We start from the raw sequence: 26,838 nt of genomic DNA on the forward strand, positions 1-26,838 counted from the left end.
AATTTCGTACCTCAGTGATTTCGTACCGACTCATTTCGTAGCTGAATTAACAACCTTGGTTAGTTTAGGTAAATAGGCAGCTCACACATCAAATGCTACAAAGGTCACGGGGACACAAGGATCTCTTCCAAAACAATCATTTATTGTTTTTAAAAAAAAATAAAAAAATACTGCCAAGACGCCAAGTAGGAATTCAGCAGTATTAAAGATAGACAAATAAGTGTGTTTTTGATTGTAATGCTCCTTTTTTTTTTTCTGGAAATGTCAGGTGTACCATAATTGTGGGTACAGATTGACTCACGTTGTGTCGAAACATTTACATATACTCAAGAACCTGCTTCCCCTTCTGGTTTCGTTGAAGTCGTCCATAACATTGGCAAAACCAAACTGCATCGATCTGCTCAAGCGTTCAGCTCCTTGAATCATTGAGAAAATAGGACTTGATTTACGCAGCATATTCTATTGAGATTGTTTTGCAAAGCAGACTTGTCCAAGGTAGCAAACGTTAGAAGAAAAAACCCCTTGTCTTCCAGCGACCACAGTGAAGCACATAACAGAGAATTGGACTCAGAAAATCTTAAGAAAAACGTTGAAATGCCTCAGTTCGCGTGTTCTTGAATGGCGGATTTGTGTCTCCTCTGGCCTTCTTTGCCATTAGTAATAAATTTGGATAACAATTTTACATCTGCTCCTGCTTTCCATAATGCCTCCCCGTGTTTAATCACGTACCTTCAACAAGAAAGCTGGCTAATATCAATTATCTCATCCAGTCTTACATTTGCATTTTACATTGTACATGCATTACAGTAACATTTTTACGTGGACGTTAAATGTGAATTTATTGCAGGAGTCAGGGTTGGGTGACCGTGACGGTTCCACACCACAACACGGCCATAAATAGACAATGAGCCATTCATCTCTTCGTTAAACCGGCCGCCCATTACCGTCATGCACAACACTGCACTGGTTCGGAAAGAGCAGCTCACGCTGACCGAACGCCTCATTAAAACACTTACACTTAGAAAAACAAAGATAGACACAGCAAATTAGGATGGGAGTGACCCACACACACACACACACACACACACACACACACACACACTGGAAGTGCTATGTATCAGGTGCGCTTTCTAAGCTGTGTGTGTGTGTGTGTGATGTCCAGGATTATGTCCCTGTTTGCAGCAGAGGCTGCGTTTTCGGGCAAGGATGAAACCTGGTGTGGTAGCTACTGGTGGCAGGAAGTGTGTGTGTGTGTGTGTGTCTCTCTCTCTCTGAAACACACACACACAGAGCTTCACACACACTCCCTAGGTGCAGTGGTGCGGGCCAGTGTGTGGGATTAGCCGGTATGCTCTGGCACTCTCCTCTGGTAATCCCTCTAATTTGTTAACAGGGCACAGAGACAGGGACGCACACACACACACACACACACACACACACACACACACTCCACCGTGGAAGTTTGTTTTGCATCTCACTCTCTGTTTTTTTGACTACATGGCCACTTGTCATGTGGGGTGAGGGATGAAGAATCTCTCCTTTGTCCTCCTCTTCCTCCTCCCGCTGTTCCCCGGCCCCCCTAATGAGCTAAACGCATTCTAATTTGACTATGATCAGCTAAGCCTTCTTTTAAAATTCATAGCATAAAAATGTCAAAGCCCCCCCCCCTTCCCCTTCCCCTTCCCCTTCCCCTTCCTCTTCCTCTTCCTCTTCCTCCTCCTCCTCCTCCTCCTCCTCGTCTCGTCACGGGCGCGGGTGCTTGTACACACTCGTGCGCGCACACCTTGCACAATGCTAATCCTTTGTTGGCTGGATAGCACGCTGAGAAGATAGAGTAATGCTAAAGTTCAGCACACGCTGGGACGACAGGAGGTCTCGCGGACACGGAAGGCGTAAATGACACGAGTTCCACAAATGGAGAGAATAAAAATAAATGCTGCTCCTGTTGATTTTTTATATATTTGGCTTCTTTTTTTTTTGTTATTCTCTGGTCCTGACGAGTCGAAGCAGCTCGGCTAGATATCAGCACTCCCCGTATTCCAGCCACCTGTCAGCTTCATTTTCACCAAAACTAAAAGGAGGCGCTGCTCGCGAGTTGAGAAAGTCCCGTCCTGGGAATCTTCTGTGGAGATATTGAGATTTTCATCTCGTTTTTTCCTGAAGCGACGGTGAACTCTGTAAATGATATACATAAGTGCATAAAATAAATAAATGAGAAAATTGAGCAAAAATAAACAACCTTTTCAGTGGGATTAGTTTCAATCAGATTTCCTTGATTGAAAAAAAAAAAACCCACATCCTTCCTAAACTTCTCAAAACTTTCTGATCACTTTGACTCATCAAACCAGGCGAAGAGAAAATAAAAAAAAATAAAAAAAACTCACCAGAACAAACAAAGTGTTGGAGAGGAACCCAGCTTGAGGCATGTAGGCCGAGAGTAACAGCCTGTATAGCAGCAAGAGTTTGGGGTTTGCCTCTTGGTCTTTAGCCAACAGCATCTGCGGTGAGCCGAGCTCAGAGATGACTCAGTTTTCCCGCAAGGAGTTTTTTTTTTTTTTTTTTGACCGGAGATCATGGAGCTGTGAGGAAGCCGTAAGCGAAACCGCCGGCTCGACACGAGACGGTCGTCGGGAGGGAAGGCCACACATCCCCGCGTCCGCCGTACCGCCGGGGTGGTTTAATTAAAGCCGCGGCCGCTGTGCGGTCCCGCCGTCCCGTTTCAGTCGCGAGCTCTTAAATCCAATTTGAAGCCACGCGTCGGGACGACTCTGAAACCCTGCACTCAAACCACTTCATTCAAAACAAACAGACCGCTTAAAGAATACTGGCAACTCGGCGCCAAATGAGCTCTGCTTTTGAAATGATCTCATTAGGTGGAGGCGTGCACACACACAAGCACACACACAAAATAAACACCTTTTAATTTGCCACAACCGGGTGGGGAAAAAAAAATGGAGAATATCTACTCACTCCTGTAAAAGTGGGGCAAACTGTCTGTTTTCCACATAAATGATGAAGAGTGCCATGCAGGCTGAGCAACTTGTGTGTGTGTGTGTGTGTGTGTGTGTGTGTGTGTGTGTGTGTGTGTGTGTGTGTGTGTGTGTGTGTGTGTGTGTGTGTGTGTGTGTGTGTGTGTGTGTGTGTTTACGACGAGGAGGAACTTTGCACAAGTGGGACAAAAGGCCCAGAGGAGAACACACACACAGTCACAAACTGGCTCTAACCTCCCAGTGTCAGCACGCTTAAAAACTCTCCTGATTGCTGCGACGTGTCCAGGTGGAATTGGGGGGGAAACAATGAATACGTGCCGCTCGCAACTCAGCGCAATGTCATCTAAAAGCATAAATACATGCTTTGTGACCCGGCAGGCTGGTAATTGTCACAAATCTGGACATACAGCGCAAATCTCCCCTAAAATTCTCAATGAAATATCTTGATATATATATATATATAGTCTTATGTAAGATGCTTTCTCATTACATCATTGAAATATATGAACACAATCATACATGTTTCATCATCTCTGTGCAGGTGGGATAATTTTCTCAGAGGGTTTAGTGTCAGACTATATCCGCCACAAAACAAAACAAAAAAATGCGACTCATTATCCTCATCAACAGATTCAGACGAAATTCATTATTCAATAGTTGAGTCAACCTGAGATATTTCCACATGCCGGGGATTCAAGAAGGATTTTCAACCAGCAATCGGGAGGAAGTGATTCAAGTGGGAGCGCATGAGGTGGTCCTCTACGTCTCCCTGTATCACTGCGCCGCTTAAACACAAAAGCGTTTCCTATATATAAACCAAGGTTTCCTCTCGGTTGAGCTCAGTACGACTCTCATTAGGATACTTTGGGGAATGTTCTACCTTTTAAGACACAAATAAACCTCACTACATATCTTTAAAGTGTCTCTAAATGGGACGGATTTCCACTGGAGCCACTTCAACAAGCAACACAATCCTATTTTGATTAATTATTCTGTGACTATCATCCATCAATTGTTGTTATTTGGTGGAAATACGATCGGGCGTTTTCAGATTCCGCTTGTTCTGGATTGGCAGGATTAAGGACGGAAAATAGCAAATTTAACCCGAATCACACTGAGAACAAGAGGTAACGTCCAGCTTTGTCGCCGATTTAGTCACTTTTCTCGAGCTCTTCCCTGAAGTTGGGAGTGTTTTTCGCGATTTGTCTTATGACATCCACCGCATGGCAGGACGGGAGAGAGCATCGAGGAATAGAGAGGAATTAAGAAAGAGTCCAAAGGTCGTAGTGTACGTGTGGTAAAGATGAAAGATCAGATGGTTTAACTCTCGCTGTGGCTTTTTTTTTTTTTTTTATGTCCTCCCTACTTCTGTTTGTCTTCTCCTCGGCCACTGAGAAAATAGATCTGTGCAATAATTCGAGGCGATAATCTGACGGCGCTCCACCGACACTCACTACATTAATCGCACACTTTGCAGTGATCCCCCCCCCCCCACCATCCCACCATCCCACCCCACCCCCACCCCCACCCAGTAATTGTACATATTTGACTCCCTCGCTCTCCTCCCCTCTTCCTCCCTCCTTCATCTGTAATAGCTGTGATTTAATTTAGCTATTTAACCTGTAATTCCAGCAATATTTATTGAGGACCGAGGGGGAGAAAATTGGGCCATTAGCCGCCCCAGATGAATACACCGAGATGAAAATGAACGCCGCTAACTGCCAGTTGACCTTTGCACCTTTTGCTTTTCTAGCCATTCCCTCTCTTCTCTCTCTCTCTTTTTTTTTTTTTTTATTAGCGGCAGCGGCAGTAATTATGGCAAATTGAATCATAGCGAAAACTGGAATCAGTGGATAATGAGAGTTTTATACTGCGTGAAACCGAACCAGGAAAGGGAGGCACGGAGCAGAGATTAGCTAACGCGAGGATGGCGGGATGATGGAGGGATGGTGGAGGGACACGTGGGCCGACCTGAGCCCAAACCTGTTTGCGCACGTCTGTGAGAAAAAGGCGAATGTGTGCTCAAAGATGACGACAGTTGTCTTTTTTTTTTTTTAACTCTGTATCTTTAAATAGGTTGATTTAAAGATACGAGCGTGCACTGTTGTATATTTTGACAACTGAACTCGTGTCGTGTGTGTGTGTGCGTGTATATATACACGCGTGTGTGTGTGTGTGTGTGTGTGTGTGTGCACCATCCTGAGCCAAACCAAACACAGGCAACGAGCCAGACAGCTTCCACTGGCAGAAAGAGAGAGGCTACGAGCAGCACACACAGTCTGATGTGCTCCATGTAGAATAATGCTTTTCAATCTATTTATTCGAAGATGGTATGAAAACCTTACTGTGGTCTGGATCTCTATCGGGTTGTTTGTTGTGCATTTTTGCTATTGTTTGCTCTTTTATCGTGTCACATTTGCAATTTGCCGCGACCATACCTTTACATTCGTTTAGCAGCGTTGCAATAGAAAATTAAATGGAACATTAGCGTCAGCATGTGGTTTAACTGGATATAAGCCTCACAGCAGTTTATCACTGCTCTGTTATGACTGTGCTCTTAATGTACGCAGGCTTTGTGCAAAAAAACCGACAAAAAAAACAGTGGCTACCACAGAATTGCATGTTTTATGTACGTATTTCACTCAATGAGCTAAGAATACGGTTTTATTTTCCCGCGTTCAATTGAATTTTCAGGAGTTTGATAGATGGCTTTAATGTGTTTAAATCATACATGACAGCGTTTTGTTATTGTTGAGTAATTGTGTACATTAGGCCACTGATGGGGCCGAGATTTGGTGTAACGGTGTTAAACAGCAGTATTCGGGCTCAAGTTTATAAATTAAAGTAAAAAAAAAAAAAAGTCAGGGTGTCAAACATTGACGACAGGAGAAGTTTTTGTGACATTTCACTGTATTTTGCACCACAAAGTATCATTCAAATATATTGAGATTGTAAAGATTGTTTGTTTTTGTAGAATATAGACATTTTCACTATGTGTATTCTGGCTATTTTGCCGTTTCGACCCGCTCCAGATGAAACGCAAACTGTATGCCGCCCCCCCCCCCCCCCACGAACTGAAATGTGTTTGACACCGCTGATGTAAGTCTTCATAGGGTAAATGACTGCATTACATAATTTGACGGCGTGCAAGTACTCGCTTTCGCACCAGGCAGCTTTGACCTCAGCCCGATAAAACCGGTCCAACTTAATTACGATCTCCCGCTTGTCATATTATAAATACTAATATCAAAACAAAAGCTTGCTGGACACAGAGGAAGAGCTTCACTGGTGAGATAATAAATAAAAGGCTCGCCGCAGTGAAGCAGCCACACGTTTTTACACGGCTTAAATTCTGCTCTGCAATTTGTTTCCGCACAATACAGTTTTATCCGCTGAGGAAAACAGTCAGCCTCAGGTTTAAAAGAATAAAAGAGAGAGAGAGAGAGAGAGAAAGAGAGGGAGGAGCTGAATGTCAGGAGCACAAAGTGAACCGATGTAACCTTTCACAGCCCACACTTACTGTAAATACACATACTGTCGGTCATAACTCAAACATGTAAGACGCGGGAGAGGCGAGAGAAAGTCTCTGCGCAGATGCTTGAAGAGGGAGTGTGTTTTCTCATTCAAGTCCATAAAGCACGGCTCTCCGCATTCGACCAAATAAAGTGATGAGCGGCTCCCCGGCTCTGCCTCGCTCCCTCTGTTTTTTCATATGGAAATAGGAAATAATGGGGTGATTAAATAGAGTCGTATATTAAAGTACAGCTGACATTAGAATTAGCATAATGTGCTCTCGCCTCAGGCTGCATACTTTATTTGCCATCTGCGTTAGACTCCCTTCCCCCGGGAGGGCACACACACACACACACACACACACACACACACTCACACGCACACACACACACACACACACACACACGTTCCCCAAACAAAAACCATGACCCGCTCCTTCCACCACGGCCAGAGACAAATCTTTTTTTTTCTGTCAAACACACTTTTGTGGTTAATTGTTGAGCAGAAATGAACATCAGCTTAAGTTGGGAGAAAGATGGAGGACGGAGGGAGGGAGGGAGGGAGGGAGGGAGGGAGGGAGGATCCTCTCCTCTCTCTCAGATCAAGGGGTCAGGCGAACAGAGAGAGAGAGAGAGAAAGATGCGGTGGTGGTGGTGGTGAATGTTTCTTTATTGGAGTGTTAAGGGTCTTAAGATTCAGCAGTAAAACAGCTTGTGTGTGTGTGAGAAAAAAAACACGCAGACAAAAGCTGAGACATGGGGAGCTGTTATCTTCATTGTGCGCACGCTCGTCCGTGTGGACGTGTGAACTCGCACGCACGCGTGTGTGTGTGTTTGTGCGTCCGGGTGTGTGTGTGTGTGTGTCTACGCTCTCTGTCCGCTATAATTAAGTCAAAAGGCTTTACGGGACTGTGGAGGTGAACAGCTGTTCCACCTCTCGATGCTCCTCCTTTATGGACACACACACACACACACACACACACACACACACACACACACACACACACACACACACACACACACACACACACACACACACACACACACACACACACACACACACACACACACACACATACATAGCAATTTATTAAATAATGAATAATTTGCAATTAATTATTAAACTGATGAGGTTTTTTTTTCCAAAGATGGAAATATTCTTTATACAAACCCCCCCCCACACACACACACACACATTTACATCCTTTCACTTAGAATTAATTACCCTTTAATCGCCATTTGTTAATTTTTTTCCATTGATTTGCATGCGTATTCAGTATTCAAAAGAAATGCATTCAGACCAGTGTAGGAAACGCAGCAATTCCTTTTGATTCTCCATGAAAATGCCGAACTTCTCCCTCCCATCCAGCCTGCAGTGTGCACTCACACTAATATGCATATGCATGTGTGGTTGTGTTTATCTGCGAGCGTCTTGCGCGCATACACGTACCAATAAGGGAAACAATTAGAGCAGCATATGTTTCCTCCAGTATCTGAAATGAGTGTACGAGGTCAAAGACTACGAGCTTCCATTGAATAAACAGGGTGAACAAGAGTACAATTATCATTATCTGTGTGTGTGTGTGTGTGTGGGCTTGTGTGTTCGGTGTCCTTTAGTCGTTCAGCAGCGTGGCTATTATTTATTACTGTAAGGCAATTGCATTAACAAGCCATTAAACAGCGAGAGTTGGCTTCTTTTTTTTTTCTTTCTTCTTCCACGCTTTGATTTTTAGTTCATTTCAAAGGCTCAATTTAAAGATTTTCCATCCTTGAAAGAAGAAGATAAAGAAGCTGCTGTTGCTCAGCCTGTGGCTGCAAACTGGATGTGTACGAGCCGCTAAATGGGGTCGAACAACTCTAAAATACCGGGAAGGTTCGGAGATCAGTAAACAACGTTTTCTCACTTACACCATTGAGTATTGAGAGATTCGCTCGTCGCACTCCATCCACTTTGTGATACAAACTCTTGATTTCTGAGGTCTTGACCTGAACCCAATCGTCAAATTGTCCTCTCAAACATGCCAAACCTCCTCAATGCGAGCGGCTTTCGGTAACAGAGAGACGTACGTGCGCACGCGGCAGAAATTATTCAGCTGTTTTTGGAGAGATTCACTCGGCGCTAAGTGAGAGATTAAGCACCTCTTAAAAAAAACATGGATCGGTGTGGGCCAATCCGGTGTGACTGTGAAAATGCACTTGTCAAAGGCGTGATAAGTATATAGCATTTATGTGACAACGTGATGAGCCAAGGTCTTTCCGGCGACGGGGGTGCACGAGGCGGAATATAAAACACATTTATCGCATCCTCGGCCGCCTTTCAGCCAGGGGAAGAAAAAAAAAAAAAAGAAGAAGAAGTTTACCCACTACAAGTGAGCTGTTCGTAAAAAAAAACAACACTATTGTTAATGGCAATGAATGAACTCACATTAACGTAGCTTATTTAAGGTCTTTCAAAAGAACTCGGCTGAAGTGTTTCATCTCTCTCTCTCTCTCTCTCTCTCTCTCTCTGTTGCAGGTGGCAGAGACGAGCCCTCCAGCTACATATGTACTACCTGTAAGCAGCCCTTCCCCAGTGCCTGGTTCCTGCTGCAGCACGCCCAGAACACCCATGGCATCCGCATTTACCTGGAGTCCAACCCCTCCAGCGCCGCCCTCACTCCACGCCTCACCATGCCTCCGCCCCTGGGCAACGACGCCATCCCGCCGTCCCCCCTCACCAACTTTCTCGGGGAGAACAACCCCTTCCACCTCCTGAGGATGGCGGGGCCCCTGCTCCGGGAGCCGCCGCCGGGCTTCGTGGAGAACCGTCTCCCCAACACGCCTCCGTTCGTCAGTCCGCCTCCCCGCCATCACCTGGACCCCCATCGGCTGGAACGCCTTAGCGCCGAGGAAATGGGCCTCATCTCCCAGCACCCCAGTGCCTTCGAAAGGGTGATGCGGCTAACGCCGATGGGCATGGAGTCCCAGTCCATGGACTTCTCCAGGCGGCTACGCGAGCTGGCAGGGAACAATAACAACACCACGCCACCGTTGTCGCCCGGCAGGCCCAACCCTATGCACCGACTACTAAACCCCAACCCCTTCCAAACCGGGCCCAAATCGCCCTTTCTTAGCACCCCACCTTTACCACCGATGCCCCCAAACAGCACCACCCCTCCTCAGACACAGAACAAGGTCAAGTCCTGTGAGTTTTGCGGAAAGACTTTCAAGTTCCAGAGCAACTTGGTGGTGCACCGGCGCAGCCATACGGGAGAGAAACCATACAAGTGCCAGCTGTGCGACCACGCCTGCTCTCAGGCAAGCAAGCTCAAACGCCACATGAAGACCCACATGCACAAAGCTGGATCCCTGACGGGGCGCTCGGACGACGGTCTGTCCACCACGAGTTCCCCGGAGCCGGGCACCAGCGATGTCACGGGCGAGGGCATGAAAAATCGGGACGGGGACTTCCACGGCGAGGGCAATGAGGAGGAGGAGGAGGAGGAAGAAGAGGAGGAGCTTGAGAACGAGAGCCGGCCAGAGTCAAACTTCAGCATGGAGTCTGAATTCTACCGGAACAGGGAGAATGGTTCCAAGCCTCCGTCAGAAGAGAAGTCCTCCTTAGCCCTCGAGAAAATGGTTGAAGGTGGGGGAATCAATTCAATACAGCAGTACAATAATTTGATAGTTGACAATCGTAAACGCTTGCCCTTCTCCAAGAGGGGCTCCGACGGCCAGCGGGACACTGGGGACGAGGACTCAGTGGTTGGGGAGATGAACCACCACCACCAGCAGGAAGAGAGGACAACCATTAACGGCCGGAACTGTGGCTCCGGCGACTCTTTCTCAGGCCTGTTTCCCCGCAAACCCACCCCCATCACCAGCCCCGCCCTGTCCAACTCCTCGAACAAGCGGATCAAGATCGAGAAGGACCTGGACATCCCGCCGACTCCCCACATCCCCTCCGAGAACGTGTACTCCCAGTGGCTGGTGGGCTACGCCGCCTCGCGCCACTTCATCAAAGACCCTTTCTTAGGCTTCACCGACTCCAGACAATCGCCCTTCGCCACCTCCTCCGAGCACTCGTCGGAGAACGGCAGCCTGCGCTTCTCCACGCCGCCCGGCGACCTGCTGGACGGCGGCCTGTCGGGCCGCAGCGGCACGGCCAGCGGGGGCAGCACGCCCCACCTCGGCGGCCCCTGCCGGCCCAGCTCCAAGGACAGCCGGCGGTGCGACACCTGCGAGTACTGCGGCAAGGTGTTCAAGAACTGTAGCAACCTGACGGTGCACCGGCGCAGCCACACCGGGGAGCGGCCCTACAAGTGTGAGCTGTGCAACTATGCCTGCGCGCAGAGCTCCAAGCTCACGCGCCACATGAAGACGCACGGCCAGATGGGTAAGGAGGTCTACCGCTGTGACATTTGCCAAATGCCCTTCAGTGTGTACAGCACTCTGGAGAAACATATGAAAAAGTGGCACGGAGAACACTTGATGACCAGTGAGGTCAAAATCGAACAAGCAGAGAGAGCCTGAAAGAAGAAAGTTCACTATTTCCATACTCTGCAAACAACACTTTGACTGAAATTACGGAAAAAAAAAAAAAAAACAAGAAAAAAGACAATAAAAGACACAAAAAAATGGGGTAGCTGGATATGTTTTTTATAAAATGTTCATTTTGGGTTTATTTTGTGTTTTTGATTAAAAAAAAAAAACTGCCAACTGAGAAAAAAAAAAAAATGAACACAGAGATCTTACACCAACTGAAGCTATCTAAACTGCCTCATTTGGCAATTCATTTTTAAACAATCAGTCAGTTCAGTTCTAAAAATGTGGAGCCTTTAACTGTGCAATAATTTCTGTATTTATTGGATTTTGTATTTTTGGCATGTGCAGGTACATTTTTATTAGGCATTTTTGAGGGGGGGGGGAACTTTTATTTTGCGTTTTGTTGTTTCTTTTTCTTTTTTTTTTTCAAAACCCACTTGATATCCTGAGAGTTCTTTTGAGGAAAGATATCCATTTTGAGTCTTTTTTTTTCTTTTTTTCTGTTGTCGTTTTATTTTTATGGCCACTGCTTGTAGGAAATTGTATATTAAGCTAAATGTGTAATTTCTTGAAAAGATGCTGAATTCAATCTCCAATTTGAAAGTGGCGTGAACTGAGAATGCTAGAATTAGTCTATTTTGTGTGACGATACGCGGACAACAATCCTTTGGCATTGTAGCATGAAACGACTCTAAAACATGTCAATATAATTGGATATGTAGCACTGAGTGTCATATTTGACGGTAAATGTAATAAATAATAAAATAAAAAAAAAAAGAGGATCCCAAGGTTCATAAACCCCGCCTCCTCACGAGAAAACACCCAAACCAGCCAGGAGGTTCTCGATAAGGCAGCTGCTGACCGGGTACGACAGCCGTCCCTCTACACACCTTCAGCCATTCCACCTACATCCTTGTCTTATGTTTTGCAGGAAGCCATTATTTATTTAACGTGGGCGTGAAGCCATGACGAGTATGCAGAAGGAGGAGCTGGAAGAAGAGAGAGAGAGAGAGAGGGAAAGACAGAGAGAGAGCACAGGGTACATCTCAGGGTAAACTTTTACTACTTTCCTTTTTTTTTTTTTTTTCCCCCCTTCACCCGATTCATTCCGACGTCACAAAACCCAACTTTCATGGCATTTTCATGTCACCCTCAGACCTCGCGAGCAAACTCCGCCTCAAACTGGGCAGAATCTCCAAGCGTTACACTCGAAAAGCCACATATTCGCAACCACCGTTTCTAATTTCGAGCGTCGATCTGTTCAGAAAGGGTTAAATGTTTATGCACACATGGCAGAGGCTGCCACTTTAATCAGACTGGTTAAATAAATGGTATCACACACACATATAAAAAGAAAATCTACATCCTATGCATTTGTTGAGCTCAAATATATTTGTTGACATGACATTAGTGGTAAATTTTGACCTGTTAATGTTCTCGTGGTGCTTCTAATTGTACAGTCTGAATAATGACGGCGTCGCGCTCCTTCAGGAATTTGGGAATTCGTGTCATTATGTCATACACGTTTGTGTAGAAGACGACAATGTATTAGTGTGTGCTGGAATAATAAATTTTTATGAAGACAAGTGGCATCAGTTTGCTCCATTTAAAAAAAAAAAAATCTGTTTTTTTTTCCCCCCCGCATGTCCAATTCACTTTCATAACAGCACTTTAAAAAAAGAAAGAAAGAAAGAAAACATAGCATAAGATCTGATTTCGGTGTACAAATCCGCACTTTATGATTTATTTTTCCCACCATGCACACACACACACACACACACACACACACACACACACACACACACACAGCTGGACAGAAAAAAGGTACGTTAAAGGGTCTGGAGCTTTGGGATCTCCTAATGCTGAAGTGCCCAGGGTTGTAAGGCTTGGCTCTCCCAATGCTGGCACTATAAAACAAAAACAAAAAAAAACAACCTAATTATATAATGAAACTTAATTTATTCGGACAGTTTTTGTACTGCCATTCGATTTGACATGAGTGTGCCTTGAATCCTTTGAATATTGATCTTCCTATTTACTGTCTAAGACAAAATGCAAACACTTTTTAAGGAGCATCAAATTCAACAAACCCTGAAAAAAAATGAAATGTAAATTGACAGGAATTATTGGAATTCATACAAACAATGCTGAGTTTAGGTTTTTTCTTTTTTTTTTTTTTTTTTTGGGGGGGGGGGGGGGGGGGGGAGTACCCAGCACAATATTGACGTGTCTGTGTGTGTATATATGTATGCATATGTACATATAAAAGGCACAAAACCGTATTTATAGAACTATATCGAAATTCCTTCACTCAACCTGGACAAAGCATCCGTCGCTCAGCAGGAAAGTCGGGACGACTAAAAGCCACACAAAAAGTCAAGGAAGAGACTGGACAAAAATCAGGAAAATGCTTAAAAAGAGAAAAAAAAAAGTATAGAAAAAGAGAAGAATTTAGTGCACTCTGTCTTAAAATAAGTTTACAGTATTGATACAAGTACAAGGGTAAAAATAATATTTGTGTGTATGTGTGTTTTAAGCAAGTGTTTTATTTTCAGGTTTGCTTCTGAACTTTCTCTGAATGCCGAAGAGTGGCAACGTGTATATTGTTTTGGTTTTTTTTATTATTATTTTTTCTTCTTTTTAATTTAAATTTTTTTTTTTTTTTGGTGGCGGGGTTTAGTATATATATAAATATATAAATATATATGAATATATATGACATTTTTCTTGTTTACTGTAAAAGTATACCAGTATTTGTAATATTGGAGAATGCCTGGGCATTTTACAAAAATATAAAAAAGTTTTTTTGGTTTGTTATTTTTGAATTTTCTTTTTTTATTTTATTTTGTTTTTTTTATTTTACAGTCCAATTTAAATTGTGGGTCTCTTAAACTGTTTTTTGTCACTGTAACTGTAAAAGTCTTAAGTTTTAGTAACTTTATTCTGCCTTGGGTGTAACGAAATAAAACAAAAAACCAAAAAAAAAAAATAAATGAATTAAAAAAAAAAAAGAGTGAGCTGTAAGAAACTTGGATTTGGTAGTTTGAGGGGTGGTGGGGTGGGAGTGGGGGTGGTGGGGGGGGGGGTGAAAGGTGGCGGGTTGGCGGGGGCTCCGTCCTTTTGGAAAACGATGGGAGTTCTACTTTTTTCAGGAGAAACACTGGGAATCCTGACTTGTATCTATTTTTCTTCTTACTGGAATGGATTATTCTTCATGGATGGTTTGAAATACATGTGTAGGCACTTGCAGCTTGTGTCTTTTTACTTCTTTTATTTATCTTTTTTTTTTTTTTTTTCTTTCTTTCGTTTTTTCTTTTTAAACTTGTGGGCTGTGTGCATCCTTTGTGAATCGGGCACTCATGTCGAGTGCCTCAGGACGTCTTGTTCTTACGCTTTGGTTGGGGTGGGCGGGACTTTATTCCAACGACCAATCCAATTCGCCGGCTGCCACGACACAACCTGATGAATTTGTACTGTTGTGATGAATCATGTTGTACAGAATGGGATCCCCTGCCCCCCCCCCCAAAAAAAAACAAAAAAAAGAGAGAGGGAGAGATGAAATTGACGGGAATTAAAAAAAAAAAAAAGGCTGTTAAACAGCCTTTAAGTGACAAAAACACCAGTCGATGTTTTGTTTACCACTCCGCTCGGTTGTACATATTTTTCTATGACTGCGCTGTTTTCATTCTTCACTGGCGCTGGCAGTGGCTTCCCCCTTGTGTTTCGGTGGGGGGGGGGGGGGCTGGTTTCTTCTGTTTGACCTTTTGTGACCTCTCCATGTCAGCTTTTTTGTTGTTCTTTTTTTTGGGGGGGGTTTGTTTGTTTGTTTGTTTGTTTTTCAGGCACACGTCCCCCCCACCCCAGTTGATATTTCTCGGCATGAGAACAGAGCACAAATACAAGCTGTTACAATTCTCCATCCTCTGCTTGTTTGTCTCATTTTGTCCTTCGAAGGAAAAGGGAATAGGTGGGGTAAACACACACACACACACACACACACCATATTTTATTGTCACTCAACTTCCTGCTTTCCAAAATGTTTCACTAAAATATATGCATACAACCTCAAATGCACCATTCAGAAGAATCCAAGGATTTTTTTTTTATTAGTATGTGATGATGGATTAATGCAGATGGGAGGATCATTTTTAAACACATAATCATCACTGGCTGATTATAGTATAAAATACAAGCAATGTTTTTTTCCAGGTAAAATGTCTTCAAGGAATCCTTGACGTCCCTGCCCTGAATTCTCACCACTTTTTAAGTTCACTTATAATCAAAATACGACGTTTAATGCAGCTACTGTACTTAAATCAACAACCTAAAGGAAAGAATAAAGCTGCTCAGTCCATCTCAACTCAGCTATGATTTACTGATAGCATTAGAACACATTTGACATCGTTTTCTGCAGCCTTTTTTTACTCGCCTCATCCTAATATAAGTGCTGCACATGACGGGTAACACCCTCAAACTATATAAAAGTTCCTTTCTGGGATGAGCAAGTAGAATTACTGAAAGTATGGCAGTACTTTCATTTTAATTCAAAGTAATGTAAAGTAAAGGGTTTTTCTCTGTATAAAGTGCCAAGAAATGACTGTGTTGTATGTGGCAGTATAAAAGTTGAGATGACGTTAAACTATATTAAAACATTTAATATGAATTTTTGAGACAGTTTATTCATTTTAACTGTAAATTCAGTTTGAGTTTTACTCAGTTTGGACAAGAGAGGAGGGTGGAACCTTTTTTTAAGGGAAAATAATGTATACAAAGAAAAAAATTTAATAAAATAAAAAAAAAATACAAAAAAAATAAATAATACTATATATAAAGAAAAAAAATTTAATATTTAAAAAAATAACAAAAAAACATATATAAATATAACAATAATAAATAAAATAATGTATTTATTACTTTAAAACAATAGTTTTTTCCTATTCTTCCCCATGGGACAATTTGACCCTTTGTGAACAAACACAGCAAACTGATCTCGTTGCATTTCTCCTGGATGTTCAACCATGACTCATCTAATTGTGGAGCGTCTATAAATACACTCCACGCCATTGCTGATGCAGCTCGACTCACAGATTCGCCACAGCCGTCACATGTACAGTCGAACTCGAAGCGTCAGATCACATGGGCAGACGGCGGAATCTTCAAAACCGCCTCCCGCTCTAACATTTGCTCATCAGACATGTGAGCTGAACCTGAACGCCGTCGCTCCGCTAACGAGCGACTCGCCGGGCCCCCGGAACGTGGCGCCATGTCGTCATTTCCTCTGATCGTCTTTAAGTAAACCTGATCCCTTCAGCGTCAAGTCCTCCCGTTCATTATTCCGCTAATTTAAAACCACCACGAACACAATTATTATTCACGATAGCCATCTTTTTTTCCCTCCCCCACCACCACCGCCGCCGCCATTCGCTGGCTTGTGATTGACATGGCTCGTCAGAGAGAGCACGCCACACAAGAGGTGGCAGCGCCGCTTGTGAAAATGTTGAACCTCGCCATCAATCAGCGAGGCTCAATATTTCTTTTTTTTTTTTTTTTTTTTTTCCAAGCCCACAATGAATAAGTGACAAGCGATGATGAATTCCGTCTGATTCAAAAGACAGCGAGGAGATCTCCTGGTCATCTGAGTGCCGCTTTTTAAAAAAGCAAACAAAAAAAACAAAAATTCTGTTAAAAGGCAAGATGAAACGGGCAGAAAGGAGATCATTTATTGTTTTCAAGACTTTGAACTCCGGAAGTCTTCACGAATTCATAACCAAATGTGGAATATCTTGTTGGAAACTTAACATATGGGGGGGGGGGGGGGCATATCAGCACCAAGAAATAAGGTCATTAACTCTTTCATCACCTGCAAGTTTTTCTTTTTTTTTTCTTTCTCTCTCTCTCGCTGCATTTTGATTTGATTTCCGTTTCCACAGCAGAGGAGGGAAAGAGAGAGAGAGAGAGAGAGAAAGAAGCAGACCCACAATTAGTCCGAGGGAGGCAGGAGCGCGGAGTCGGACGGACCCGGGCGAGTTGTGATTTGGCTCCGGTTTCAAGGCAAATGGGTAATTAAGGCTTTTCCCTGGCCGGCCCGCACTTTGAAGTCCCCTACAGGGGGGATTATCCCAGCCAAGAGAAAAGACAGCGAGAGCGAAGTAATGAGACCCAATAAGAGGAGGAGGAGGGGGGGGGGGGGGGGGGGGGGAGTGAGAAAAGCAAAGGAGTATTAGGAGCCCCGTTGAAGAAAAAGAGATTAAGAAAAAAAAAAGAATCTAATAATCATCTTAAAACACAGCCGATTTGTATCATAAAGCCAAAACAACACAAACTCAAGTCTCAGACCTTTCAACAAAGCGGTGACACTAATATTAAAAGTGAAAAAGAATCTATTAAAATCGGGGGATTTAATGCGGCACTGCCATGGATTCTGCTTTTAGATGCTGGGTTTTGCGTCGGATCCTCATTAACATACGTGAGAAGGGCAGAATATCAACGACGCCTCTCAATGTAACGCAGTTTAGCGCGACGGTGACCTCGGCCTCAAACGTGTGGGGAGATTGAAAAACGCCGATAATCTAAAGGAAAACCTGAGAAAAGGCCGGGATCACATTCGATTGCACATGATGAAGCGGCTTTTTAAAGTATCTGATGTAGAGTAGTTCTACTCATAAAGTCATAGAGACGTGTTTATTGCGTCGCGTCCTGTATTGCTCCACGAACATGGAAGAATTAGAGTTGGGTTTTTTTGACATTTTCAGGTACACCCTGTCTCTTTTTTTCCGTAGAAAGTCCGTAAATGTCATTTTTAAATAACACATGAACACAAAGTCGGGTTATTGCCTCTTTTCAAAATAGTTCTCTCTTCTTCATAAACTACTTAGAATTGACTGATTTTAACATCCTCGAAAATAAATAAACATAAACGGCACCGTATTCTTTAGATTTAGATACATTTATATACACGTACATATAGAAAATACAACATTATGGAGCAGCACAGAGCGGTTTATGGAAATGATAGTGACGTGTTGGTGCGCGATCAGGCGGGGAGGTGAAGCGGATCACGTCAAACCAATCGATTCCAAAGTGACTTAAGTCACCAGATCGTTTCACATTTGACTAACGTGTCACATTTGTACGTTGCTCTCGAACTATGACTGAACGGAGTCACAGCATTTGACCGAAGGAACGTTTGTTTCCACGTGATTCTCGGGGGTCAATCCAGCCAGTGAGTCTCGCGAGACGAGGCCATCATCAGCCTCACAACCTGCTTTCATAACTCACTAGACGTACGTGTGTGTGTGTGTGTGTGTGTGTGTGTGTGTGTGTGTGTGTGTGTGTTGCTGGGGGTGGGTGGGGGGGTAAGCACGGAGGGGGGAGGATTAAGTCAGACAGACACCTCTGGTTATTCAGAGGGATGGAATTATTTCAAGACCCTGACTGGTTGTCAGCGCTCGCTGCGCCCCCTCCCTTCCTCGTTAAGGGGGGAAAAAAAAAAAAAAAAAAAAAACTTCAAATGACTTAAGCCGCTGGTCGTCAGCGCCAAAGCCACTCTGTTGACAGGTACAGTGGGGTCTTAAGCCTTCAAGATCAACGCTGCTATTCTCCCTGACAAAATCCCCCCCGCGGGGCTCCTCCCCGCTCGGATGGCAGCGGAATGAAGGGAGAGGGAGGTGCCAGGGCTGAAGGTGGGGGTGGGGGGGTGGGTGGGTGTGTGTGGAGGGGGGGGGGGTCCTCGTGGAGGACCAGGAGAAGCGGTCAGTTAAAGAAGGTGTCGTCCGATGGTTGAGCCACAGGAAGGCGGGGGGGGGGGGTCCCAGGAAAAAGAGGGCTTGGGGTCCGGGGGTCATTTTAATTACAAGCACAGGGAGGCCAATCGAATGATTGAGGGGGGGGGGGGGGGTCGTCTCTCGACGTGGCTGGTAATTATTAACATTATCATTCACCAGCCTTGTCCCTATCCAATTGATTGGCATGCCTGTTTCATGGCTCCTCCCCCCCCCCACCCCCCCACCCCCCCCCCAAAAAAATAGCAGCTATCAGGCTCCTCGCTCTCTGCCTCAATTTCCCCGAGCAAATGAATCCTCATCAGACTTTTACTGTGCGCACAAATAAGAGGAAGAGTCAGCGCTGCCTCCTCTACAAATAAAAAAAACAAAAAAAAGGAACACAAGGTAAACTGATTGCCGGCTAAATGCTACGTGCATGTAGCGGCTTGACTCGCCGTGTTGCCACGAGCCCTTTGTTCCTCTTTGTATCGACGCATTGTTCCGCCACAAAGCCCCGCGTCGCATTTGCCGTTCTCTCCAAGTAAATAGATTCGCGGCGACAAAAGCAGGAGCTATCGATTTATTTCCGCTCACAATCGCCCGCCATTTAGACGATTGCACACTTGTAGTTTGTCATTAGCTTGAATGAACCAAAGCGAGACGCGGTGAGGATTTCTGCCCCGGCGACAAACTTGAGACCGTTTGCGTCTCGATTTAAAAAAAAAATTTTTAGGGTGGGGGGGCGGGGGGTGAAATGCGGAGCGGAGCGACGAACTTCTTTAAAGCGAGCCAGGCGAAGAGAAGGAGGCAGATACGTCGTCGTGTTTTTAGCGGTGGAAGTCCCGGAGGCGCGCCGCGAAAGAGGTGCGCGGCGTTCTTTCCCTTCTTTTTGATATTCAGATTCGCCTGCCTACACGCGGCATTATGACACATTTGGATGATCGCATTGTAGGATTAACGGGCCTGCCTTGTCATTTTCAACAACAATGCCGCGATTTAGGGATGCTATTTCTCACACGGCACTCCGCATTAACGCCGGCCCAAAGATTTACATAAATCTTTGTCTTAAGATGAAAGCGGAGAGGGGCTTGAGACAATGAAGTTAAGCTTTGGAAATGAGAGAGAGCGAGAGCGAGAGAGAGAGAGAGAGAGAGAGACGGGGAAGGAGAGCCGTCACCGGGCGGATGAAGAGATGGAAGGAGGGAAAAGTTTGAGGATAAATCAACCGGTAGTCACGCCGATTTCGACGGAACGCCGCGCTTCCTGGCGCTCTCGCTCGCGTCCATATGGGGGAAATAATGTTTTTTTTTTTCTCCGAGAAGTGGAAAGGAGGAGGAGGAGGAGGAGGAGGAGGAGGGAAATTTGCATTCCTGTATCTAAGAGGGGCTAAACAAAAGGAAGGTGAAGGTGATGAACGCGTGTGTGATTTAGTCTCGTGCTGCTGAGTGAGTCGCTTCCTCTCCATCGAGGAAACTCTAACCCCTCCGCCTCCTTCCTGTCCTCTAATCTCCTGGCCTGCAGCAGTCATTGGGAAAAGTGCCCTAGATCCCCCCCCCCTCCCCCCTCCCCCCCGCCCCTCCTTCATCATCTCCTCCTCCTCCTCCTTGATTGGATTCATCCGTACTGATTGGGAATCTGCTTACATTAAAGCCAGCGAGGAGAAGAGATAGCATCAGATAGATCTGACCACTGAAGGCAATTCTTTTTTTTTTTGGGCTTTGAAATACAGAGGAGGTTACAGGAGGCGGGGGAGAGGATTAAAAAAAATAAAAAAACAGAGATTATAGGCCATGAGAGACAGTGAGGGAGAGAGGTGAAACATGAGTGACACTATCAGCACCATTATCGCGCCGCTCCAGCCTTTATTTTAAAACCGGCTGTGATTACAAGGGAAAATAAAGCCTTTCGGCAGACTTGGCGCGAGACGTGTCGTTGGACGTCAAGCCTCGCGTATAAGTTAATATAGCTTATTTATTTATTTATTTTTATTTTACAAGATTGAGTTACAGATTGCTTCACCGTTGGCACGCGGTCCAAACGCTTTAAATCCCGCTACCGTCAGGCTTCTTCAACGCGAGTGGTGGATTGTTGGCGGCGCCTGAGGGAAGCTCTGCTGCTGGCGGCGTCCCAACGCTCTACCGACAGGACCCATACATGGAGACGGGGGACCACGGTGTCTCTGGGCCCATCCACACAAGGGCGTGATGCAACCGCATCGGTTTTTTGTTGGCCGATCGTCCACAAGGTGCTGCGTTTTCGGACCCAGATTTTAAAAAAAACAAGAAGGCCGTTGCTCGGCTAATCCCCCGCCGGAGGGCTTTATATTTTCTCACAAAGCCAGCTCTAAGGCAGCACACTTGGTGCACTAGAGGGTGTTCCATGGGTCCTAGTGGATAATTATGTAGAATCTGAAAGGTCTTCTTCATAAGCTATGTCAAAATACGTCTCCAGAGCCCAAAAGGTGTTTTTTATGCACTTAGTGACCCTGTGACCTGATATGCAAATTAGGTAATGGTCACAATGGTGCCCCTTCTCCCCAGGTGGAGTGTCCATGTGTGAAGTTTGGTGACTGTGGGCCCAGGAACTGCTGAGAAATGAGGAGAAATGTTTATATGAAAATACATGTATTGTGCAACCATGACGAGCAAACTTCAGACCCTACCAATCTTCAAGGTCAAGGTCAGGTCACTTGGTGTACTGGAGGTTATCCCTGGAGTGTGTATCATGTGTGTATAACATTTCAGAGCCCTAGCTCAAAAACCTAGGCCTCCAGAGCCCAAAGTGTGTTTTTAAGCACTTCGTGACCCTGTGACCTACTTAATATGTAAATTAGGTCAAGGTCACCATAGTGTCCCTTCCCCCTCTGAGATGTATCCACATGTGAAGTTTGGTCACTGTGGGCCCAGGGGTTGCCGAGATATAGGTAGAAACGTTCGAACGGACGTACGGACGGACGTACGGATGTACGTACGGAGACTGTTTCAAGATAAAAATGTTTTAATGGTTCAAGAGTGGGGGAATTATAAAACGCTGCATCGGTTTTGAGGTAAACGATGACATGATCTCCAGGTCCGTATCTCCACAATTCACTTCAAGAAGGCGAGATGTTGGATTTCTCGGCCAGAACGTCACAGTCGGTGCCTCTTACTTATTACAGACGTTTACGAATCTTAAGCGCTCTTACAACTCGCGGGCCTTTTCCCTACATTCTGCACGTGTCTTCCTGTTCACATTCCACAGACGTCCCAGGTTCCACGTACTCTCCAAATCACAGAAACGGCGAGAACAACGAACAACGAACAACGGGTAGCGAGGCTGTTTACACCCGGCGGCCCGAGAGAGTCGACTGAAGCGCGAGCAGGTCACCAGGTGGGGAGTTAATGGAGGCGCGAATCTGATGACGGCAGCAACGCCATTGTGTTTCTAACCACGTGCGAGCGACACACACACACGCGCACACACACACACACGGGAGACTCCATAAGCAGGTTCCATTAGCAGGGAAAGGTCGTGAAATTGTCTTGAAGGAGAAAAAAAAAAAAAAGCAGCAAGTATATAAACCTGGAGGTAAGAGTATTTTATGATGGGTAGAAGAAGCCATATTAGCAAGTTATGAATTGTAATTTACTGCATCTCCGCTGCCGAGGAACGCCAGTGTACTTTTACTTTGTCCCTCTCGTGTTTATACATCCAGTCTTACTGGGGGGACAATGAATCTTTGGCATTTATGTCTACACACAAACACACACACTAACACACACACACACACACACACACACACACACACACACACACACACACACACACACACACACACACACACACACCTTCTCATGTCAACTGTCACCCGCCGTTTCTTTTCCTTTTTTTTTTCTTCTTCCAGGCCCGTCTGTCTTTTCTAGATTGCTTCTTTCTATCATTCTGCATTATTTCTCTCTCGCTCTTCCCCTTCCCATGCCTCCTAATCTCTCCGGCCCATCTCCATCCTTCCCGCCTCAGTCTCAGTACAGGAGACATCTTCTCTCTCACCCCCCCCCACCTGCTTCTCCATGCACCCCAATCCACAACCACCCCCTCCCCCCTTCTTCCACCCCCAACATCTCCCTACAGGCTTCCCATGTCTACCACTGGCCTTTCTGTGGTAATAAAATAAACTAATGGAGTTGGAGTGATGTCCCACCTTGAACCAGTGGAGAGGTTATTTACATCGCAGAGGAGGGGGGGGGGCACCAATAGCGATTGGCTGCCTCGATCAGTCAGCCATGACAGGGCCGAGCGAGACTCCTCAGATAACAGAGAGAGAGAGAGAGAGAGGGGGAAGGAGGGAGAGGAGGAGAGGAGGAGCGGACTGGTGTTCAGGGGTTCTTGGCTTTTGTCTGGTTGCCTCGCTGGATGCACTTTCCTCCAGCATGCCTTCGATCATCCCACTTCCACTTCGCTTTCCTTTTCTTCTACTTTTTTTTTTTTCCCCCACTTCGTCCCATCACCTTCGATTCAACTTTATTTATAAAGCACCACATACAACGACGGTCATTTCGAGGCCCTTTTAACAGAGAGAGAGCCAACAGATCTACATGAGCGCAGGTAAACAATGGTGGAAAGGAAATACTCCTTAAAACAGGAAGAAACCTTTTCTTATAGTCTAAAAATATATTGAGTTCCTAAATGTTGACTTAAATCTCTGTCCTTACAGTAACATAAGTCCTCATTGGTTGATGTACACACTCACACAGAGCGGCACATCTTTTCAAGGTGTTTTTTTTTTTTTTTTTTAAATAACACAACAACAAATCCAAATTTGAAGTATTTATCGTTTTTAATTACCAAAGGGATGACCTGCAACCCTGTCAAACGGTTTGTATTGTTTTGTGTGTCTCTCATAGATTTAACATCAAAGTTTAAAACATCCAACGATGCGCAAATATTAAATCATCAGCCTGAAAAATGAATGAACTTGCCTGTATGACCTGCAAATCGCTAGTTAAGCGAGTAAAGGCATGAATATCACAGGATTAGATAAAAGGAGGCTCAACGTATCCGGAGATCACCCATAATGATTCAAAAAATATATATTCTTTTAAACATTTGAAAAATCGAAATTACACCAATGACCTTGTCCTTCATTTACAATCAGCGGTACTCATATTTTTTCCATTAATTAAAAATTCTCAACGTGCTTTGAGTAACTTTAATTTCTGAGGCAAGGTCAAGACCCATCATGTTAAGCACCGATTTAAAAAAAAAAAACATGCTTCAATAACAGCTCATTGTGGGCTTGGAGCCCCTTCAGGAGTAATGGAGTCTTGCCGAGCACAAGCGGATGAGAGCGGCTCCCGTTAACAAAGTAACACCGTCGACTGCACGCGACACCAAGTTCTGCTCTTTGCGAGGAAGGAGCACGCATCTACTGGCAATTCTAGTTCATTTGAAGAGAGATCTGAAGTACTTCACCTTGTGGAACAACGAATTGACTTCATACCGCCACGCTCATTGTACATTTGATACCAGCGGAAGCTCGGAGACTTGTTCCTCCCGAAGCCACGTTTACAGCACGTTGAGGTGAACCGGTTTCACGGTGTGGACGGGCCCTAAATGTCATGGAAATCACAGTCTTTACATCCTCAGCCTCAGCCTGCCAGCTGGACGCATGCAGAATATACACACAGAGCACACAAGATACCGTCTGACCCATTTCATCATGCTTTTATTTTATTTAGTTTCAGAATAGGGTTCAAGATTTACTGATTCAGGCCAGGAGTTCACTGCGTTCGCCTTCCTTCCAAACCGAAAACCGTTTGAGCACGTGGCCCACTCAACCCCGAACCCTTCTTTAAATCTCATCCAGGACTGTTAAAGGCTCATCCGTGGTCTTCAGGACGCACCAGAACAACTTATGTGTGCTTAAAGCTGTCTTTCCTTCCATGTTTTGGCATGAATATTTCACCAGTTCACCAGGAGGCAACGCTCACAAATCATCATAGTAAGACTGAGAAATAAACAAGTCAACGCTAAATACCAGTTGTCATTAAGAAAAAATAAACTATAGTGTTAAATGCAAGAAACATGATCGCTTTTTGTTGTTCCTGAAGTCCAAACAAAGACCTGAGAACATTTTAAGTGACTTGTCTCATGAAAATCTGTGTGTTGTGCTACTTACAAAACTTCGCTGATTGACCTAATGAGGGCGCTCTGATTAAATGTCAACGTTTTTAACACAAATGATTCCCGGCTGCTGCTTGGCTTTTCATAAAAAAACAAAAAAAACAAACTGATGGTATATTTTAACGCCGCGCTCCGACGTTCACACGCTGCACTGATTGGCCCGGCAGGGGGGAAATCTTAATTAAAGGTCAAAATTTCAAACTTTAAGAGGCCAGAAATTGTGCGGCGCCAGTCCGATCCGGCGGAAACCTAAAGAGATGATGCATCCTGATACTGATTGGCCCGCGGGGTGTCGGAGTCTTCGGCAGAAAATAAATAAATAAAAAGAGCATCTTTAAGCCGCAAATATGATGAGTGCATATTTGAAAGTTTTGACAAAATAAATTATAAAAGTTTAGAAGTGATTGCGACGCTCTCGACGAGTGGAACGTATTTGATATTTGGCCGCCGTGTACTCGCCTCCTCTAACTGCCCGGGAAGCCGGAGGAAAGAAAGAAACAGGAACACAATAGAGTGTTGACCTACAAGACAAAGACTGGTGGTTATCCCCTCTTGAGAGATACGAGCGTCAGTGGATTACACAGCCGGCACCTAATCCACTTTACCTGCTTGTCCACAAGCTCAGAGTCGCACGCATGTATGCACACAGATATACACACAGTTTCACACAGACTGTCAGGACCGCGGTCTCCGTGCAACGTCGGTGGATACCCATTGAAAATGGCCTCCATCCACAGGTGCAGCCACGAGCTCAGACCTTCACCATGTACCGATGTTTATTCAAGAGGGAGACGGAAACTTTATGCAAATGAGGAGGAAGGGAGCGGCGGTTTTTAACAACTTTCGTAAAATCGTCTCAACTCGCGGAACCAAAACAAGGACAGATTGGGAAACTACACATCTTAGGGTGCAGGAGGGACCGTTGGAGAGGAAGGTTGAACAGGAGTCAACTATATTTTGCCGTGGAAGAAGTGTCGTGGTTGAACGGAAGCCTTTTTTTTTTTTTTTTTAATCTGGACGACGCCTCGCGGTGTGTTTCCTTGCGTGATTGTATGAATGAGTGAATGTGTGTGTTAATGGAAATCATGTTGACATCAATGAAACTGTCAAATAAATGCGCTATAGGACAAATTCCTCATTATGACCACAAACAAGCAACCGGAAAATAAACACCGGCAACTGGTCCTTCTATGCACCCTAGTGGTAAAATACGTCACTACACATACGACCGAAATATACCGAGGCCTCGTTAGAGCCCGATGTATAACAACGACCCGAAACGAAACGACTTGAATTGTTATAAAATATAATGTGATAAAACCCCAAAATGGAATAATCGTTCAATAATGTAAAAAGATTGAACGACAATTTAAACGTGATCTTAATATGTTCAGCAATCTTACATAAATACCATAAACTGTATGGAAAGGTATAAACAGACAGTCCAAACTTTTAAGAACTCATTCGTTCAGCATTATTCAATTCAGTATTTGGGGAAACATATTTTTGCCTGCCCCATAATATAAAATTAAAGTTTTTTTTTTTAAGGTTTGGGCTCATTTTCTTGTTATATTATAAACCAGTACATTTTTTGGTTGTATGACCGATTTTTTTTAAACAACAATTTGGGTGTTTGCTTCATATCGGGCTCCAACAAGCCTTTATAGGTAACTTTAATTTAACATCAAGAATGCAGTGACATTTTACACCGACGGTTGATTCCGGCCCACATGGGGATGTAGTGGTTCGGGTCCATTCTATTGTCTATTTGCGAAGTTTGCATGTTCTCCCCTAAAAGCATTACATCCATTGAATGGGCAACCTGTTTGTCCAATGTTCTCATCTCCGGTTCTCCCACTTCACTAGATTGGATTAAAACAGCATAGA

At 44.6% G+C, this 26,838-nt stretch overlaps 1 protein-coding gene across 1 annotated transcript in view; it reads left to right on the top strand.

The window, feature by feature from the left end:
• Positions 1–11,322, top strand: part of bcl11ba (BCL11 transcription factor B a) — a 40,445-nt gene extending 29,123 nt beyond the window's left edge. Inside the window, exon 3 of the mRNA XM_080513348.1 lies at positions 9,018–11,322. Coding sequence (XP_080369474.1) covers positions 9,018–11,014 — 1,997 coding nt within the window. The 3' untranslated portion in view covers positions 11,015–11,322. The remainder of the gene's footprint in view (positions 1–9,017) is intronic.
• The last annotated feature ends 15,516 nt before the right edge of the window (positions 11,323–26,838 follow it).

This window comes from Blennius ocellaris, assembly GCF_963422515.1.
Source record: "Blennius ocellaris genome assembly, chromosome: 17".
In the NCBI taxonomy this organism is placed as follows: domain Eukaryota; kingdom Metazoa; phylum Chordata; class Actinopteri; order Blenniiformes; family Blenniidae; genus Blennius; species Blennius ocellaris.